A 20,055-nucleotide genomic window follows, 5' to 3' on the forward strand; every position below is an offset into this window, starting at 1 on the left:
GGACAGATAATTACATAAATGAAATAGAATAGGTCCTTCTTAGCTAATGTACTTAATCTGCTGAGTGGAAGTGAAGACCTAATGATTAAAGGTACATGAAAGGTGCCAATGTCTAGCCCATGGTTGGTATTAATCTTTCAGTTCTTCAGATATCCAGAAATGGTCTTAATGTTCATGCTATCCATTGGCCTGGTAGACAATAAAAGATACTCCTTTGTCTAAATCCTGAAAGTTAAGTCTCAGATGTCAAGAGTTACCACTCTACCCTAATTCCCCTGGCATCTGTAATCCTTCCCATTCTGTAAGTATTCTTACAGAGTCTGTGGACAAAAACAGTTTTGAAACAAGCAAGAAAAGAGACAAATTTCACCTACTCCCTCATGTTCCTTATCAACTAGCTTTCCTCAATGTGGAAAGTGACAAGTTGAAGCAGGGGAAAAAGGGAACAGGATAAAGCCAGAAATACAATACAAAGTAAAAATCATTTCTATCTGGAGCTCATAAAAGATCTGGGTTACCATCAGCTGCAAACTGCTGCTCTCCTGGCTGTAGATCTTGCCGAAAGTCATTCTCCTCGTCTGAGTCATCTGGGTGATGGTGATTGTTGTCGTGGATGTTGGCATTGTTATTCTGGGCATTATTATCATCATTGTTGGAGTTCTGGTTGCTAACAAGAGCTGATGAAACACCAATTCCTGTGCCTGCACTCAGACCAACTCGAGCACAACCCTAAGGCAAAACCAAAACACATACGTTTATTAATTTGGGTTAGTATATATCCTTTCATTTTAAATATCCCTTCATTTCACCTTTACATTAGAATATTTATATAGTACTTATTTATGAAATGCTTTCACATACACATAGAAAATCTCATTTAAGGCCTGCAACACTTCAAGATAGATAAAGGGTTACTGGCTTGATTTACAGATGAGGAGTCACGCAAGGAGAAGAGATCTGCCCAACTGCACATGGCCAGTAAGTGGTAGAGCCGCAATTTGAAACCAGGATTCTGACCTTAAATCCTGAGCTTTCCCCACTATATTGTACTGCTTCAACAGTGGGACTGTAACCATTAATAACTGACAAGAGAGAACATAAATGGTGGAAGGATTAAGTTTTTAATTACCTTAAGAGTACAAAGTTCTATATGTTAAGCAGTTTTAAAATAACATTTTGTACAACTGGGCTACCTCAGATTTCCCAGGCTATACAACTTAACAGAAAGATAGCAGCAAAGTAAAACATTCCCCAAATAAATCCTTAATTCTTATTTATACTTTGGGTTCCTAATTAGATTTAATCTACTAACCTAATTATATTTAATCCACCAATGAATTATCCCACGTAATAATTTATGTCTTAAATTTCCAGCCTCACCCTTACCTTACCTTTTGTTTATATACTAATAGACAGCTTCCACTTATTTTTTCCTTACCCTTCCCCAGAGAACACTTAATTCTCATTTAGAAGAATGAGAGGCCATGCATTATTACAACCTTTATGCCTTCACTGAGGCTGGCAGTAAAAAGTCTGACTATAACACTGTAAAGGTGTATTATTGAAAAGAAAAAAAAAAAAATCACAGGCTGTTTTTATTTTCTTTCCTATCCAAATAAACAAAAACTCCCTCAAATGTATCTTACCTTGGGTGGTTCACGAAACATCTGATCCAGTGAAATAAACTCTAGGCTGGGTAACAATTCAATAAACTGGCCAAAAGAGTCCAGCTTCAAAGCATGGCACCGTACTAGGTTGATATCAACCAATCGAGTCCATCTTGAGTGGTCTGTTGAAGAAATGACATGACCAGAGAAAATCTAAGTAACATTTTCCCCATTACAGATGAATTTTGATACAGGTCACAAAGACTTTCAAATCCTTTTTTTAAAAATAACTTTTCCTTTTTTTCATGACTTCTAAAACCCGATGATTCTAAATTATGATGTTTACATACCTAATTCCATTGTGAGAACTAAATGGCCTGGGGAACATTAATTTGAATCCAATCAGCCCTGATTTAAATGTGATCCACTCAACAACCTACATGGCTTTTCAACAATAGGACACTGAATTAAAAAATTATGGCATATTTATTTAATAGAACATTATGTAGCTATTTCAAAAGAATGATGGAGAGCTTAATATGCTTGCTGACATGGAAAACTCTCCAAATTATACTTAGTACAAAAAACAAGATACAGGACAGTGTTTACACAGTAAGATCCTTTGGTATAATATAAATCACTTTTAAATGCTACACATATATATGCTGCAATAGGCATAATTTGTCCAGAAAAATATACAAAAAACTGTTGATGATGGTTACCTTTGAGAAGAGGAGAGTTTTCATTTTGTACCTTTCTGTACTGTTTGAAATTTATCAAGTGCATGTATTACTTTTATTTTTTTAAGTGTTAACAGGAATTCTGAGTGATGGGATTATAGGCCATTTTTTGTTTTCTTCTTTATACTCTTCTGTATTTAAGAAAACAAACAAACCAAAAACCCAATAAATGTTATTTTTTTAAAGTCATCTACGCCTGCTACATCCTAAAGTTCATATTTCCCAATAACTTCTTTGTTCAGCAGGGCCAGGGATAGAATTTAACTGCTGCTGGCACATGAGACATGACTATATTAACAAGTGATCTCAGCAGAGGTCCCAGAGCCCTAAAATAGGCCTGGATAGTGGCTTTGTGAGGAGATACAGATCCCGGTCAAGTGACTCAACAGCAGAGGAGGCTGTTCTGTAGGTGTCAGTGAGAGGCTTTGCCACAAGTACAACTTTTTCAGGCTCTCAATTTATTTAATGGTTTGTAAATTTCGGTATCTAAGAAGGGCCTTTAAGAAAACAGATGATATTACTCTGAGAGGAAAATGAACTCCCACAATAAGGGAAAAATATCAAGTGCAAAAGTCACTCTTCTACATATAGGAGATTGGAGGGGGAGGTCTGAAATAGACTGGGATTTCTAGTCAATAGAAATTTTTATCTCAGGTTAATGTCACTTAATTAAAGTTCGACATACATACCTACTTTGTCCTTTCAGATGATGTGCCACTGTGAAGATAATTCTGAGAAAATAACTACAATATCCTAAGTCCTAGGTAACAATGAACTAATGTTAATTTTATGTTCCTAGCCCAAAGAAGTACATATAAAAATCAGGGCACTTGAATCCACAACCTGGAGAATATAAACTTCTAGGCAGAGAACGTCAGAAGTTTAAAGAGGCATTGAATATACTTCCAAATTGGTTATCAAAGGTTACCAGAACTTGTATGAACAATCCAAACGAAATACCTACATTTTACATTAGGAATGCAATCATACCACACATAGAAAACAAGGAAAGTTGTATTATTTCAGTATCAATAAAACATAGCTGTATTTTTAAGTCTGTAATACCTGAGATCCAATTGTATGGGTTGTGTAGATGAGGGCAATTGTAAATTGCCAGATATTTGATACAGGAAAAAACTTCATTGACTGCTTTCATCCCTATATCAGTGATGATACCAGGATTTTCTACCACATCAGCCAAACCATACTTCACCAGATCCGCATTAGCCATTCTGCCTAAAAAGAGCAATCAATTAAAAAAAAAAAAAAAGTCAAATTCTTAAGTGTTAGGGAGTGTTACCAATTTTGTATCTTACCAGTCAGTATAAAAAGTCTCTACCATCATTCTGTATCATCTGCTTATCATCGGGTTCAGGTATAATTTTAGGTTAGGTATTCCGTACATATGGTAGCACTTCTTGTACAAAATAATAAATTATATTAAAAGTCAAGGGACAGCTAGTAGGAAAAATTATTTCCAATTGTTTAGAGAAGAAAAAAGGCAAAAATTCTTAAAGCATAAGTGAAGTACCTATCATACTGGTTCATAATGATGGTAAAGTTTTAGCTTTATCATTTAAAAGGAAAACAAAATCTTAAAAACTCAACTCCCTCACAGTAAAATGATGTTCTTGGAGCCCAGTGTGGACATGTGTAGAGAAGGGTAAACTCTAAGAATTTTAAGATTCATTGTTAGAACCCATGGCACTGGTTAGTAACATCTATCTCTACCCTAAAAGTGCACTTCTAACTCAAACACATGCCACTGGGCTTTAGTGCCTACTCTCTGGTCACAAACTAGGGGTTTGGGAATAAGTAAAGGAGGATCCTTTATTCTAGATCATGTCACTGAGAATCACACCTCATCCCTTGCCTCTTATCATTTCTCCCATCTGCCTGCCCCCTCACGCTCCAAGATTCTGTTAGTTCATAGTTACATCTTTAGTGTTTAGCATAGTGCTGGGGATACAAGCGTTCATGGGAATACATGTCTCTCACAGTCTGCAATCAACCAATACGCAGGACAAAAAAAACCCTGCCGCTCTGGTGAAGCTGCCCTGAATATCACAACTTTAGCTACAACATGTGAAAAACAATCCATCTTCTCCAAACTTCCAATTTTACTTTCCATATAGTTTACAGTCTTTCTCCTATAGTTCCTTTATTTGGTATCTCCTGGCACATCTTACAAATTTCACCTTAATCCACCCTTTAAAATTTAGCTGAGCTATTTTCTTTAGCTCCTGGTAAGGGCCTTTTCCCTGCTCTTTGGACTTGAGATGAAACTTGCCATTTTCCTTAAGATAGGGTAAACCTTGAACTAACCCTGTTTCCTGGGCACTATCTGAATAAATGCTGTAACCTAACATGACAAATCGATGTCTTGCATTTAGTTTTTTGAGATGAACACCATGTTTCTACTCTTGAGGCTTCCTGCTTGCCATACTCCTTCAAAATCCTGATGATATTACTTGATATTCATTTTTGTTTTTCTTTTCAGCCCACAGGTCAGCTAAAGGTAAAAGTTATCATTTATTGAATACTTCCTAAGTGTCAGAGATTACTGTAAACGTATACATCACTTTTCCCTTGGTTCCTCAGAGCTACCCAAAACAAAAGCAGGATATCACCTTATCTTCATTTAAAAAATGAGAAGAATTAACTTGCTTAGGTCTCATGATTAGTAGCAGACAGGCCTCAATTCTCTCTCTCCCTCAAGCTCTAGAACTAAATTGCTAGGACTCTAGGGCTAGGACTATATTGTTTCTGAAATTTTCACTGAGTTATACATCTCTATCAGTATTATATAAAGCTTACAGATCATAAATCCACATGAACAAAGAACTCTCTAAAGATTCATCTTTGGGTCATTGTTAGAAGACAAAGGTGATGTTTCCATTTATTTATTCTGCCAGACCTTTTACAACAAGAAAGTGACTCAAGTATTACCACAGGACAGCCACCACTTCTTGGAGAGATGCTTCAAATCTAAATTACTGAGAAGAGAGAAACTAAGTGAGAGAGTGTGAGTGAGCAGTGACCTCATGACATCGTCCGTAAGAAGTACCAGGCGCCTATTCTGAAACAGAGAATCCTAGGTCATCTTTGGAGGGACAGAAGATAGTATGTATATGGAAGAAATGGTTAAACTGTGGCAAATAAGAAGAGAATGAATGTACAAAGTTCAACATAACAGACTATTAAGTATGAAACAGAACATGAAACAAGTTGTGTTGAAAACTATGAGATAATGGTAGTCAAGAAGGTATTTTTATGCTATCGAAAACATATGTGGAGGAGAAAGAAACACTACAGGAAAATAATTGGTTACAAAGATAACACTTGAAGACAATTCTTCAGTAGACCTAAATTTGGCCATCCTGAAGGTACACAATTTGTCAAGTTCTGAGCTTTTGGGAAAAATAGAAAACAAAATTACAGAAAGAATATCAATTTCAAAGCTAATAATTTTGTTACTATACAGACATTGCAGAAACATAGGGAATGTTAGATACTTCATTCAAAACCAGAAAAGCTTGATACCAAATGCATTAATTTTATATAAAATCATTGTACTCGTTAGCATTTTAAAGCTATTTTGGAGAAAAGCTGATCTTTTTCAAAGCTATACAGATTTAACATGATTCTAATTAAACTGTCTAGAAAAGGATGGCTTGACTTTTTAATCACCTATATTAATGAGTACTGTGAACAATAAAAAAGTAAACAAAAACCCCACAACTATTATTGTAATATATATTAGAAATGAAAAACAGTTGTTTTTTCAGCTGGATTGTCCTGAATGGAAGAATTAAGCCTTCTTATGTTCTTCTACAATACAAACTAGATCCAAAGAAAAAATGTTATCTGCTATGATGATGAGAGTTCAAGAAAGACTTGTTGCAAATCAGGTGGGAAGAAAATGAATTCTTGAATAAATAAAAACATGTTGGTGATGAAAATTTTCTTTCATATCTTATTGATGCCATATGGAAAAATAGTTTGAATAATGAATTGACATGCATTCAAACCCAAAGAAATGAGTTCTCAATTGTAAATGCGTAAGAAAATGCTGTGAACAAGCTTTCCAACAGCAATCATCATTAAATGAATACTGACCATTATGTGCTCACACTATCTGGAAAATCCAGAACCCCCAGCGGGCTTATTATGGAAATGAAGAGCATGGGCAGGGAATGGGACCTCATCTGAGAGGACCATCAAAAGCTTCAAGAAGTGTGGCAGATCAAATTCAACAATGGAACCAAGGATGACATTCTGTGAAAAAAATGAAGCAGAATGGGAAAGAAACTTGGGCAGTAAAGTGGAGACAATATCAAATGTAGATAAGGTTCTTTTTCTGGTGTATTGTTAGTAACTATATTTTCTATAATATGCTAAAATCAGAGGCAATATGGAAAAAAAAATCACTGACATTTCTAATTTAAAAGTTTATTTTTCAAGACGTGAGAGCACCTAAGATTTTAAGTTGTCTTATGTTCAAAAAGACATGGCACAACCCAATTCAGATTTCAGTTTGTCAAGTAAATTTCTTACAGTAATTCTAGGAATTAAAATGGGATAAATCTTACTCTGTAGCAAAAACTCATCTACATATCCTAGATGAAGGGTTTCAAACTGGGGGAACTCCAACTCTGCCATCTTTAGGGCAGAAAAGACACCATCTTTGGTTAGGGAAGGCTGGATCCGAACTTCATGTAACCTGTGAATAAAGAGAAAGAACATATCAGAGTAAAACAAAAACCATCAGAATCAAAGATTCTTCCTAACATAAGTGTATTAGTCCGCTTCTGTGCTGCTGACAAAGACATACCTGAGACCGGGAAGAAAAAGAGGTTTTAATGGACTCACAGTTCCACGTGTCTGGGGAGGCCTCACAAACATGGCTGAAGGCAAAAAGGAGCAAGTCACATCTTACATGGATGGCAGCAGGCAAAAAAAGAGAGGCTGTGCAGGGACACTCCCATTTTTAAAACCATTGCATCTAGTGAGACTTATTCACTATCATGAGGACAGCACGGGAAAGACCACCCCCATAATTCAGTCATCTCCCACTGGGTCCCTCTCGTAACACATGGGAATTATGGGAGCTGCAAGATGAGATCTGAGGGGAAACAGAGCCAAACCATATCAATAAGACTCTGAAAGAAGTTTATGACTTTAGTGAAGTGTCACAGATGTCAACAACTTCCCTCCCACTTCCTCCACTGAAAAAAAAAATATTTTCTTCAAAGAAGTATCTGCAAAGTGTAAGGAAATCTTGGGCAGTACACTGAAGCTATACATTCAATAACAATTAATTACAGGTAAGAATCTTATATCCTTTCAAGTGCTTTACTAAACCTGAAGAGTCAATGTGAGAATCTGCATCTGGTGCTGGTATTTGACATTTTGATTAGGCTAGCTATTAATGTTGCATTTTAACAAAGAGTATAGTTCTGTAGTAGGTAACAATACCTACTTAAACTTAGAAACACTTTTATTTTATTTATAATCCTAATCAAGTCTCTTGATGGAAAAAGCTGTGTTTTTGAACAAATTTTAAAAATGCTTAAAGAAACTATTATAAAATAAAAGTGGAGGTAGACCATTGATATGTAAGAAATAGTAAATGTGGCATAAAGTGATATAACCACTTGGTTAAAAAATATAGAGGTGTTACAAGGTCAGACTTTGGAAAAGCTGATTTAAAACACTGATTTCTGAATAGCGAATATTATCACCAAGTAACTAGAACAATTCAGAAAATCATCCAGAGATTGAGACAATGGTCCTGAGAGGGCTACAGACACCACAGCTTCAATGCTAACTTCTATTGGACTCTCAGCCATTTCCAGATATTCCACTGCTTTTCTCTGATACGAGACCATGCCACTCTGGAGCTTGCTAGTATGCAGCTCAACTGGTTACCAGTTATAACATTAAGACTACCATGACGTTATATTTATCTGTTATTTACACTTCTTTGTATTTTAAATTTGAACAAGGCTTGATCAAATGTACACACATATATACACACACATTCCACAATTTTTTGTAAAATAGAGAAAAACATATTTACTTCTAAAGTGAGAGACACAATACAAAGAGGAAACATACCTACGGGCAGCAGTAATGATGAGGTAACCAAGATCTACTTCAAGAGCATTTTTGCAAGCTCCCAGAACAATAGTGTGCAAATTTCTAAAACCACCTAAAGACGAGGAACAAAAACAAGTGTTTCTTTTGACCATAGCATTTTTAGTGAAGTATTTATATACTATACATTATAAAGTATTATCTTAGATGATAATTACTGGTTTAAAAGTAAATCTAAGCTTTGTTTTTGCATTGAAATTAATATCTTAAGATGAATTACAACTACTAGTCACCTAAAAGGAGATGAAAGCAGACCCTCATTTTGAAAAGACACTCTGATGGCATTTGAAAACTACTCTAAAAGATTTAGACTGTTAAGTAAGGATTTTTAGAAAGTCAGAAGCTGATGAGAGAATTGTAAAAAAAGAAACCCTGCCATTTCTGGCCAAATTTTGAACCTCCAAATATCATATGGAACAAGACCAGAACCACTTTAACTGATTTTTTTAATGTTCCTGAAACTTGTATCTACCTACAAAAAAAGAACATAAATTACTAATGTATAGCTTAAAGAAATGACTGATTTATCTGTTTTAAATTTGTATAAATAAAATCACAAAGTTTGTATACTTTTGTGTCTGGCTTCTTTTACTAAACACTCTGTTTATGAGATTCATCCACATCGCTGTGTAGCTGTAGTCTGTTCATTCTTATTACTGTACGGTATTTTGCTATATGAATATGCCACAATTTAATTATCCATTCTATTGCCAATAGGCATCTTTCCATTTTGGGATGATTAGAAACAGTGCTTCCATGAACAATCTTAAAAATGTCTTTTGGTGAACGTATGTAAACATTTCTGTTGGGTTTAAAGCCAGGAATGCAACTGTTGCTATGTGTATGACCAACTTTAGCAGATACTACCAAACAGTATTTCAAAGTGGTTGTATGAATTTATATTCTGACCATCAGTGTATGAAAGGTCCTGTTGCTTCACATCCTAGCCAACATTACTGTTTTTATCTTTTTCATATTAGTCATGAGTAGGCATAGTCATTTTAGTGCTTGAATATCACACTGTAGTTTCAATTTGCATTTCCCTAATGATTAGTAAACTTTATCGTTTTTTCACGTTTATTGGCTTCTTGTGTGCAAACTTTTCTATTCAAGTCCTTTCCCACTTTTTCTATTGAGTTGCCTGCCTTTTTCTTATTCATTCCAGGAGTCCTTTATATCTTCCCAATACCCAGTATCTGTATTGCAAACAGCTTCTCCCATTCTGTAGCTTGGTTTTTCACTCTTTTTTTTTTTTTTTTTTTTTTGAGACGGAGTCTCACTCTCTCGCTCAGGCTGGAGGGCAGTGGTACGATCTAGGCTTACTGCACGCTCCGCCTCCCAGGTTCACGCCATTCTCCTGCCTCAGCCTCCCGAGTAGCTGGGACTACAGGTGCCCGCCACCACAACGGGCTAATTTTTTGTATTTTTAAGTAGAGACGGGGTTTCACCATGTTAGCCAGGATGGTCTCGATCTGCTGACCTCATGATCCGCCCGCCTCGGCCTCCCAAAGTGCTGGGATTACAGGCGTGGGCCACTGCGCCTGGCCGGTTTTTCACTTTCTCCATCATGCCTTTTGATGGACAAAAAAAAAATCTTAATTTTAATTTGGTACAGTTTATCAATATTTTCTTTATGGTAAATGCTTTTTGGCGTCCTGTTTAAGATGTCTTTGTGTACTCAAGGTCAACAAGACATTCTTCTAAGTTATTTTTTTAAATTTCATTTCAAAATTGTTCTCATCTGAATCTATGACCCATCTAGAATTAATTTTTGTGTGAGGTATGTTGACTTCTTGAGTAAAATACAAGGCAGGGTCACCCTTAAAAACCATTCAGAGAAGAAAAGTCTCTGTTTTTCTTTTAGGACCTTTATACAAACTCAGCTTTTAGCACCTCTCTACAGGTCTTCTCTCTAGTGAATGCACCAGTAGCCTTCGTTTTTGACTTTTATCTTGTTAACTATCGCCATCAATCAAAATACTGCTGGTTTTAAGGGGTTGTTTCATCCCACTGGCTAAATGTAATAAAGTACACTTATACCACACTTGACTGACAAAATGTCTAGAAATGTAGTGTTTACTCTTCATTATATTTCAACAGTATTAATTATAATGTCTGTTTGTTAACGATGGTGCTTGATGACTTTCCATTTTATTTTAGAGAGCCAAAGTTAAATTTTTGGTTTCCAACTATTAATCATCCATTTTGCTAAACCACTATTTTTTTCTGCAATGAGATGTTTAACACAGAGCACATTCTGTTACGTATTATTTATCTATAGTTAAGTATACACAGAACAACTTTTTTCTTTTAAATATCATCATCTGATGGGTAAATCAATATCCAAGTGATATGTATAAAAGCATTTTTTATATTATAAAGTATTACATGATAGATATTAACATTATTAATGCCTAAATTTTTTTTGGAAGCCTTGGCTGTACAAGTTGTAAAACATCACCAAAGAACGCTAGAAATCCCTGTTAACATTTCTAAGAAAGATTCCATATATAAGAGGAGGTATTATTAGCTACGTAAAAGTCAAAACAAGCCAGAAAACATGTCTTATCACTCTATTGTCTATTTTAAGAAAGTTTAATGTGCACCAAAAGAAAATGAATACTAGCTATGCTCATGGTTACTTACTGTCTGTCAAATACAACAGAGAAAGCAGTTCCTGACGAGCATTTTCTTTTTAAAGACTTGCCAGGGAAGTTAAATAAAAGCTTAATGATTTTTTTAAGTTGATTTTTAAAAAATATTTATTAACTAAAGAAAATGAATACCTGATCTCCAACTGTCTTCAACAACATGTTGGATAAGACCTCCAAGGAAAGGAACTCGAACCATTTCTAAGTGTTCCAAGTTTCGGGCAGAGGCTAAGCCTGTTACTAAAGGGACATATTTCAAGGAATTTGTGGGTCCTGGAAAAAAAAAAAATCTTTGATAGAACAATGTAAAGTGCCTTAAAATGAATTTCAAATCAGTGAAAGACATGTATAACTTATAAACTCTAAGTCTTAAAATGACAGCCAAATTGGCTCTCTGCAATCAGGTTCTTGTTACAAATGAAAGTTTTAGCCTATTAACCATACACTTACTCAGCATAAAGGGTTTTTCAGTAACACTGTAGAGATATGTAGTATTCTGTAAATTCTCTAAAGGCTCAATAGTTTTGAACTCAAACTAACTAATGGGAAAAAGTCAAGATAAAAATTTGATCCTTCACTCAACAGCTCAATCATTTAATCATCTCTATGACCAGTGTTGCATTAGCTACTATAGAAGATCACAAAAGATATGGTCCTGCCCATCAAAAAGCCTGTAGTTGACATGGAGCTAGAACTAACATAAATAATTATAGAAGGATAAGAAGGTAGACTGCATCAAGTATAAAAATAACATCTGCTGTACTCCATGAAAAAGAAAAAGAAAGAGGAGAAAAGTAAGTTGGAAAAGGCAGAACCTTAAGAATGCATACAAAAAAAGAGGAAGAAAGTGCACATCTCAGGATAACGAAACAATAATATAGCATAAGAGAAGACATTGAGGTGGAAAGCTGTACGGCTGACCAGGGAACAATGAATAGTCAAATGTGATGATAAAAGAAGATATATCTTGGAAAAGTGTCAGAATAAGGTTATCAAGAGGGGTCCTGGTTATCATGACCTTAAGCAGAGTAGTTCCCACTTAATGCTCTAGTGCAAGGGTGTCCAACATTTTGACATCGCTGGGCCACACTGGAAAAGGAAAAATTGTCTTGGGCCACACATAAAATACACTAACATTAAATATAGCTGAGGGAGGAGGAGAGGGGAGGGGGAGGGGGAGGGGGAGGGGGAGGAGGGGGAGGGGGAGGAGGGGGAGGAGGGGGGGGAGGGGGAGGGGGAGGGGGAGGAGGAGGAGGGGGAGGGGGAGGAGGAGGAGGGGGAGGGGGAGGGGGAGGAGGGGGAGGGGAGGAGGGGGAGGGGAGGAGGGGGAGGGGGAGGGGGGGGAGGGGGGGGAGGGGGGGAGGGGGAGGAGGGGGAGGGGGAGGGGGAGGGGGAGGAGGGGGAGGGGGAGGAGGGGGAGGGGGAGGAGGGGGAGGAGGGGGAGGGGGAGGAGGGGGAGGGGGAGGAGGGGGAGGGGGAGGAGGGGGAGGGGGAGGAGGGGGAGGAGGGGGAGGGGGAGGAGGGGGAGGGGGAGGAGGGGGAGGGGGAGGAGGGGGAGGGGGAGGGGGAGGAGGGGGAGGAGGGGGAGGAGGGGGAGGGGGAGGAGGGGGAGGGGGAGGGGGAGGAGGGGGAGGGGGAGGAGGGGGAGGGGGAGGAGGGGGAGGGGGAGGAGGGGGAGGGGGAGGGGGAGGAGGGGGAGGGGGAGGAGGGGGAGGGGGAGGAGGGGGAGGGGGAAGAGGGGGAGGAGGAGGAGGAGGAGGAGGAGAAGAAGAAGAAGAAGCAGCAGCAGCAGCAGTAGCCCATGCATAAATCTCATAATGTTTTAAGAAAGTTTAAGAATTTGTATTGGGCACCATGTGGGCTGTGGCCAGTGGACCGTGGGTTGAACAAGCTTGCTTTACGGCAACAGGGACACTAAAGATTTCTGTTTAGAAGGATAATAGCATAAAAGCTATGTTTAAGGTAGATTAAGGAAGCCAACTATTTACATGCAGAATGATTCGGAGACCAGAAACAAAGAAAGAAGACTGAAATTTAATAAAACAATCCTATGAAAAGTAAAAAGTACCTGTAAAAAATAGAGATATTCTGAGTTTTTTTTTTTTTTTTTTGCTGAGGTCAAACACAAATCATCTTTCTAATGTCTTTAAAACAAAAAGTACATTTATCTTCACAAGATGAATACGTTATAAGACATAAATAGTAATAGCATAACATAACTGTATTTACAAATGTAGCTAGAGTTTGCTTCAGGGTATTTTTAGAATAGCTTGTGTTTAATTCCACCATAATTGTGTACCATTACCTGCACAGTTCCTCATGACGAAAGTTCTTAAGCTGATACAAAGGAAGTCTTTAAATGGCTGTGGTTTAGTGAGTCTTACCCACTTCATATAAAGGTGCCTTAGCATTGGGATACAAGGAATTTCAGGAACATTCACCCCTAAAACACAAATATAAAAAAGAACAAACAAGAAAAAAATCACAAAAATATACTATATTTTGCTTATAAGTTCAAGAGTCTATTTTTCATATTAACAGTTTAACCTTCAAGGATTTTTATCAGAACAAATTAAACAAAATCTATCAAGTTTGCCTTATTTAAAACAGGCTTACAAAGAACAGTTTATGTAAACCATAAACTGACTTAACTTTTTTAGAAAAGGCCAATGGGAAGATAGAGTTTAAAAAGTATTTCTATGTCTTAGACATGTAAGTCTTTCTCATAATCTTAAACTCTTCTAGGATACATTTTCCCAGAAGAGGTAAAGTGAAAATGGATTACTGAAAGCAAAACTATAACGATGGAGATGAAACACACAAATTCACTATTTGACTACCAACGTCCACTGCCCCCCAGTAGGAGAACTATTATTTCTCAGAGCAAAGTCAGCTAGGTGGGTTTAAATATGCAAATAGATATCTGGAAGATAGCCAAACACAGAACTTTAAAAGCTGTTTTCTATAAATATATGAATCTTAAGAATTTGTATTTATGTAGGAGAAGCCAGCCAGCATGGCTCTGAGAAAAGCAGAAACCTGCCAGTCATTTATTTTAGAATTTCAAATTGGTAAAGGTAATTTGATGCATGGGATCCATGAGTGGCTTAATACTAGGAATCATATCCACAGAGGACCATGACCAGAAGAAGGGAGGTGTAGCGTGAGGTGAAAAAATACAGGAAATATGGACGAAAGAAGATAAAAGCCAAGGAAGGGACACAAATTTATTAAAGAAATCCAAGGATCCAGGATGATGGCATTTAACAAACAGTAGTTGGCAAAACTGTTTAATGCAATTTTTAAATTTGAGACAACAGAAGCTCTGCTAGCAAGAATAACTAGAGAATGTAAAATTGCAGTACTTGAATGGTCAGTTCTTTAAAGGCTAAATTCTGCCAAATGTTCTTATTGTAACCTACAAGGATTACCCCTTAACTTGTTCCTCTCAAAATAGCAGAGTTAAATTTAGTTTGAACTATGCACACACATTGTATAGCAACAAATGGGAAGTAAAATTAAGGATGAGACAAAAGGACAAAAAGCAGAAGTGAGGTACAGATTGAGATATAAGATGCAGAAGTCACAAAAGTTAAATTTAGCATCTATTTTAATACTATGAAGATAGTAGTACTGATTGTACTGATTAGGAAACCCAAGGTAGCAAGGGTGAGACAGATGCAGAGAAGACAGTATACCCTAGGCCCAATCCACTTTCTGTCTCAAACAAACTCTATAAACAAAGGACATAACTGCCCATTCTCCTGGTAATGTTCATTTTTATTAATTTACCACACCTCTGCATCACCATAATACAGTGTTAAACTGTTAAATGATTCCCATAAATTAATGCATTTTAATAAAACTTACCCTGTACTTATATTTGCAATGAAGTGTGACAGGCATTGTTGAAAATATAAAGATATGGAAATAAGTCTTTGACCTTAAGGAGCTTATATTATAAATTCCAGATATTACAGAATCCTTTTATATCTAAAAATCCAATTTCAAACTAGATATCACTCCCTGATCTTATAAATGAAGGGTTGCTAGAAATCTTTACTCTTCTCCCATAATTGTGTATCTAAGTCTTATTTAAGACCTACTCTTGTCATTCCTGATGCTCTCCCTGCACCACCTGAGTTTCAGAAATTTCCAGTTCTTTGGACCATCCCCAATACCTAGAAATACCTTAAAACATATATACTCTCTCTGTGTATGTGTGTGTATATATACAAAATAAAGTAGTAAACAAATATTAAAGGCCAGACTATATTAACAGGGACCCCCGAATTCCTTTCAGTGGCCTAAGCCAAAGGTGACAAATTTGAGAAAATATTTACACTTTTTACTTAAGTTGAAGTTATTGGTATATAATTTCAAAGAATATTCAGATGGAGAACGTACACTTGTAAAGCAGTATTTCCCTCACACCAGTGGATCTTTAATGGGAAATTGGAATTTTTATACGGATCTTGCAAACATTTATTTTGCAGTCATCAACAAAGCCATCTCTAAAATTCTCATTATTCTTTTTCAGTGAATATTCACATTTTATGGCATTTCAAGGAGTTACAAATGACCCAAGAAACATGTACTCACCAACTAAGTGTAAAGTTTGAATTTTGGCTCCTATAGGAATTTTCAGTTTATTTTCAGGAGGAATTGGAAAAGCTCCATTACGATTACGAAATTTCCCCAAAATATGAACATGGGGCATATATGTCCAAATGGATTCTACCAACTCCAAATGAGAAGTTTCCACACCCTAGAAAATAATGCCAAAGCAAGCATAAGAAAGGATTTTAGTTTAGCATCCAAAGCTTTTATTTAGGTACCACAAGATGCTAAGTACACAATGGAACTTAAAAGTTTGTGACAGATGAGATTTGCATGTGAGTGAACATGTCTATCATTCTTTGGTCTATTATTCCATAAACAGTTGATGCCAAAATGTCCAACCAGGTGCACTCACCACTAAGTTTGGGCATGCCTGCAAAGCTTCTAGGACTCCTGGAATGCTAAAAGCCTCATGGCCCCTTACTCTTCGCCTCTCAAGGTATCGAGGGTGAAGGCCATATAGCTGTTCAACATCTGGCATCTTCTTTAATAGTGTTAGAAAACTGGAATCTGTAAAGCCTGAGAAGTTCAGAAGTATTTAGAGCCAGGTTCATCTTTCTGTTCATTAACATTTACTAGGCACTCGTGATTTTTACCAAAAGTTAAAAAAGATTTCCTCTTCAAATTTCCCTAAGGCTAACACTAAAGCTGAATAAACATAACAGAAAATATACTCCTTTACTAACAGAGGAAATGAGTCAGAAACTCCACTTAATCTGAGTTAATACTTTATGGAAGAAGCTTTTATTATTGACTTTTTGGTTTTTGTTGCTTTTAAGGCATAATCTTCAACAAAGAACACACTTTTAACCCAGATAACTTGGACCTATTTGGTGGATGGAGTGGGACCACCCACCTGATCACCACCACCCTCCTCCTCCCCCATGGGTGCTCTCTTGTCTGTAAAATCTTCAGGGCTCTGCAGAACACATAACTAAAAATATAAATAAGATATGATCCTCATCGTTAGGAAGCTCACAGTTCTGACCTAATTCCTATCTCAAATTATTCTATCCATTTTCTAATAATTACTCTGATACTCTGTCATATGTTTAACTATTACTCCCCTGCCATTTTAGACAATTAGTTCTTTTGAAAAAGACAGATGCAAATTAGCTAAGAGAACCAGAGTGATCCAATCTCAGGGGATGCTGTTGATAGGAAGCTGTCTATCCAGGAGACCGTAGTAGGAATCAACAAGATGGGAACAGAGAGAGGCAGGTTACTTCCACAGCAGGAGCTGTTGGTTAAGTAAGTGGGGAGACAAGTCTCATATAGATGCTATTTTAATCTGTTACAAGGGCTTTTTTATTTTTAATGAAAGTGGTCAGAAAGCCAACTGTCTGCTTATTAATAACAAAGAAAAATATTAACTGTCAAGAATAAAAAGTAGGCCCCAAATATTTAAGTCTTACATACTTTTTTGAAAGTTGTTTTATTTTTAAGTTATCTCATTTAACATGTAAAGTCCAGACATGTTAACTTTAGTATTACAAAAGTGAAGAGTAAGGAGAGACTAGAGATTACTTGGTCTCTAATTATAATAACAGTTCTTATTACTTTCTCGTATAGTAACTCTTAATGACCGAACGATTCAATGTGTTAATCATTTTTTTTTTTCATTTATTCTCACAACCAAATCAGAAAGGTTATCACCCCATCTACAAGCATCAAAAATGAAGTTGAGAGAGTTTAAGAGCTTCCAAATGGCAGTGCTGGAATCTAAAACCAAGTGTAACCTCTGCAATGTTTATCCTCTTTTGTCATATATGTTGCCTCCCACGAGAGAAATGGGGAAAGTTCTACCTTCTTTACAGAGATGGAGTGAGAATCCAAAGAGATCATATATGTAAACCATAAAGTACTATTATATAAAGAATCTGGGTTAAATGCCAGATAATAGGCCAAGGTGGCATTAGTGAGCAAGGTTAGTGTGATCTTATCTTAGGCTAGAGACTGTTTGCTTCAACTCTCTTTTACATTCACTGCAAAGATGGGAAGCCTTGGGCTCACAGGTTATTTATCATAGCCTAAAAGTCAGCAACATGCAGCCAAATTCTTCTCTAATTGGTAAGTGGTAGTGATGTTAATGCTAAGACTGTATCACATGGGAGTTCTGCCATCCTGTCTTTATATACTGTATTAATCCTGTCTTCAGAATTTCTGCTGGCCTAACCTTTGCAAAAGCAAATCTAATATAAGGAATAAGACAATCATTTTCGCACTGCCCTAATTTTTTTTCTTTCCTGACATAAAGGATCATTCTGAAACAAGATGAGATGAGTCCTTTGCCCTTAGAATGGCTTTTACTAAATATTTGAAAGCAATCGTGGTTTGCTTCCCACAAACCTATTAAGTTCCAGCCTCAGGTGTTTGCAATGTTCTTTATAAGAAAGTATATATTGATAACTACTATGGCCAACTGATAAGAGTTACCAACTGATTTGATGACTCTCTTGAAAGGACGCAGCACCCACCTGCACAATTCCAGTATTCCAGAGCTAATCTGTTCTGTTCTATAGAACAGAACAAGACAATTATCTCCTCCAGCCCTTCACTTCTATTAAGGCTTTTTTTTTTAATTTTTATTTTTTGGTCCCCTCTCAGTCTTATCCCATTTTCAAAGTCTCATAATTTGGACATCATAGAAAAAGGATGACTTTAAAAGACGCATTCATAATTGCACAACAATAGTAACTAAATTTTACCAATTAATGGATTGGTGTTAACTGAAAAGAAGCCTTAATTGCCTTTTATTTTAACTCTTTCAAGTATGCTTTGCTTAGCTAAAGCCATTAACTTTCTTTTCAGGTGGTCTCTTCAACTGGGAACAATTTGCTGTGGTTAGGAAGCTAACTCTGAGTTCTTCACCTGTAAGGTCAGTCAGTGCCTTATTCAAGAATCTCCAAGAGCTACTATAGGCCTTCTAAAGAAATTGGAGTTCTGTGGCCTATTTTACAAAAATGGCAAGCATTTATTTAACTAAAGGGTGCAGTTTAGTTGCAGAGGAAATCTATGATGAAAACTGTTACCATTCACCGGAAAACATGCATCAGAGAGTAAAGGACACACATTGTCTAATGTGACACATATATACTCAATTAACCAAAGGCTCATGTTCTCCAATCACAGATGTGTGGAACAGGCTGATATAGTTACTTAAGGACAGGAAATGAAAAGAGCAGACTATTAAAACAATAAAGCCTCAGGTAAAACGCATTTTACAACCTAAAACCCAACATAAATAATTTAGACAAAATCTTGCCTCCCTACAAGGTGACTTAGATTGCCTTTCTCAAGACAACAAGTAACTTTTTATGAAACCATTGTTACTACTTTCCAGTAGGACACTACTGTACTTCACAGACTAAATCCACTTACCACTTGGCATGTATTCCCACCACCGCCCTGCACAGAGATCTACAACTCTCACAACTCGCAGATATAGGGTCACTGCTTCCTTTAGCTTCCGGGAAAGACATTCCATACACATGATATCCTGCAGAGGGAGGTACCTTTGTGAGAGAAAGAAACTCGTATTTATCAAGTGGGTAAGTATTACTTCTCACCAATAAGTTATTTTTTTTTTCCTTCTTCTAATCTCCTACCACTCAAATGAAATGAGATCTTAAGACAGAGATTTAAAGCAACTACACATATGGTCATATAGCTTTTTACTACAAAGGTAAGTCAGCAAAATACTTGAGTATCCAAATAAGGCATTGAGCTCCCTTCACAGGTCATTTGATAAAACCTGCCTTTCTTCTTTTGAGTTTTCATGGACAAAGAAAATCTAAAAACAAACCAAAAAAACAAAGAAGAAAAAAAAAAACAGTGCTTTTCAAGATGTGATGAGAAAGGAACCTGGGAAAGATCAGAGAGAATTACTCAATTTGAACATGTGCAATATTATTTCATATCTTTTACAGAATCTACTCCTGTAGGGACACTTTGCTCCCTCTCAACTCCACCATCCTGCTCCTGCAAACTCTACTATCTTCTCCATCAACAAATATGTATACTAGTCATATAGTATACAATTTCTTTTCCCACTTTTTTTTTTTTTTTTTTACCTTTAAGGTCACATACACTGATAAAAGTATTGCATAAGTATTAAGACACCTCATGTGAATTACAACTTCTTCTTTTCCATTCTTCTTTATTACCTTTTCCTGAAACTTTCAATTAATCCTGACTTTTGTTCTGTTATATATTCTGAAAGGTCTATTTTTCTCTTAAGACCCCTCCACACACGCCTAGATTAATTAAATTTTTTGA

The 20,055-nt window shown here is 36.6% G+C and overlaps 1 protein-coding gene across 6 annotated transcripts in view; it reads right to left on the reverse strand.

The window, feature by feature from the left end:
• Positions 1-20,055, reverse strand: part of FBXO38 (F-box protein 38) — an 80,557-nt gene that overhangs the window by 25,008 nt on the left and 35,494 nt on the right. For all 6 annotated transcript variants that reach the window (XM_055285715.2, XM_055285716.2, XM_055285714.2 and 3 more), the window contains 10 exons: positions 19,159-19,292; positions 16,133-16,296; positions 15,760-15,925; positions 13,463-13,600; positions 11,293-11,430; positions 8,468-8,561; positions 6,940-7,070; positions 3,413-3,583; positions 1,647-1,789; positions 519-729 (listed from right to left, as the gene is read on the reverse strand). In XM_055285715.2, the coding sequence (XP_055141690.1) occupies positions 519-729; positions 1,647-1,789; positions 3,413-3,583; positions 6,940-7,070; positions 8,468-8,561; positions 11,293-11,430; positions 13,463-13,600; positions 15,760-15,925; positions 16,133-16,296; positions 19,159-19,292 (1,490 nt within the window). The remainder of the gene's footprint in view (positions 1-518; positions 730-1,646; positions 1,790-3,412; positions 3,584-6,939; positions 7,071-8,467; positions 8,562-11,292; positions 11,431-13,462; positions 13,601-15,759; positions 15,926-16,132; positions 16,297-19,158; positions 19,293-20,055) is intronic.

Source organism: Symphalangus syndactylus, chromosome 7 (assembly GCF_028878055.3).
Source record: "Symphalangus syndactylus isolate Jambi chromosome 7, NHGRI_mSymSyn1-v2.1_pri, whole genome shotgun sequence".
NCBI classification, from domain to species: domain Eukaryota; kingdom Metazoa; phylum Chordata; class Mammalia; order Primates; family Hylobatidae; genus Symphalangus; species Symphalangus syndactylus.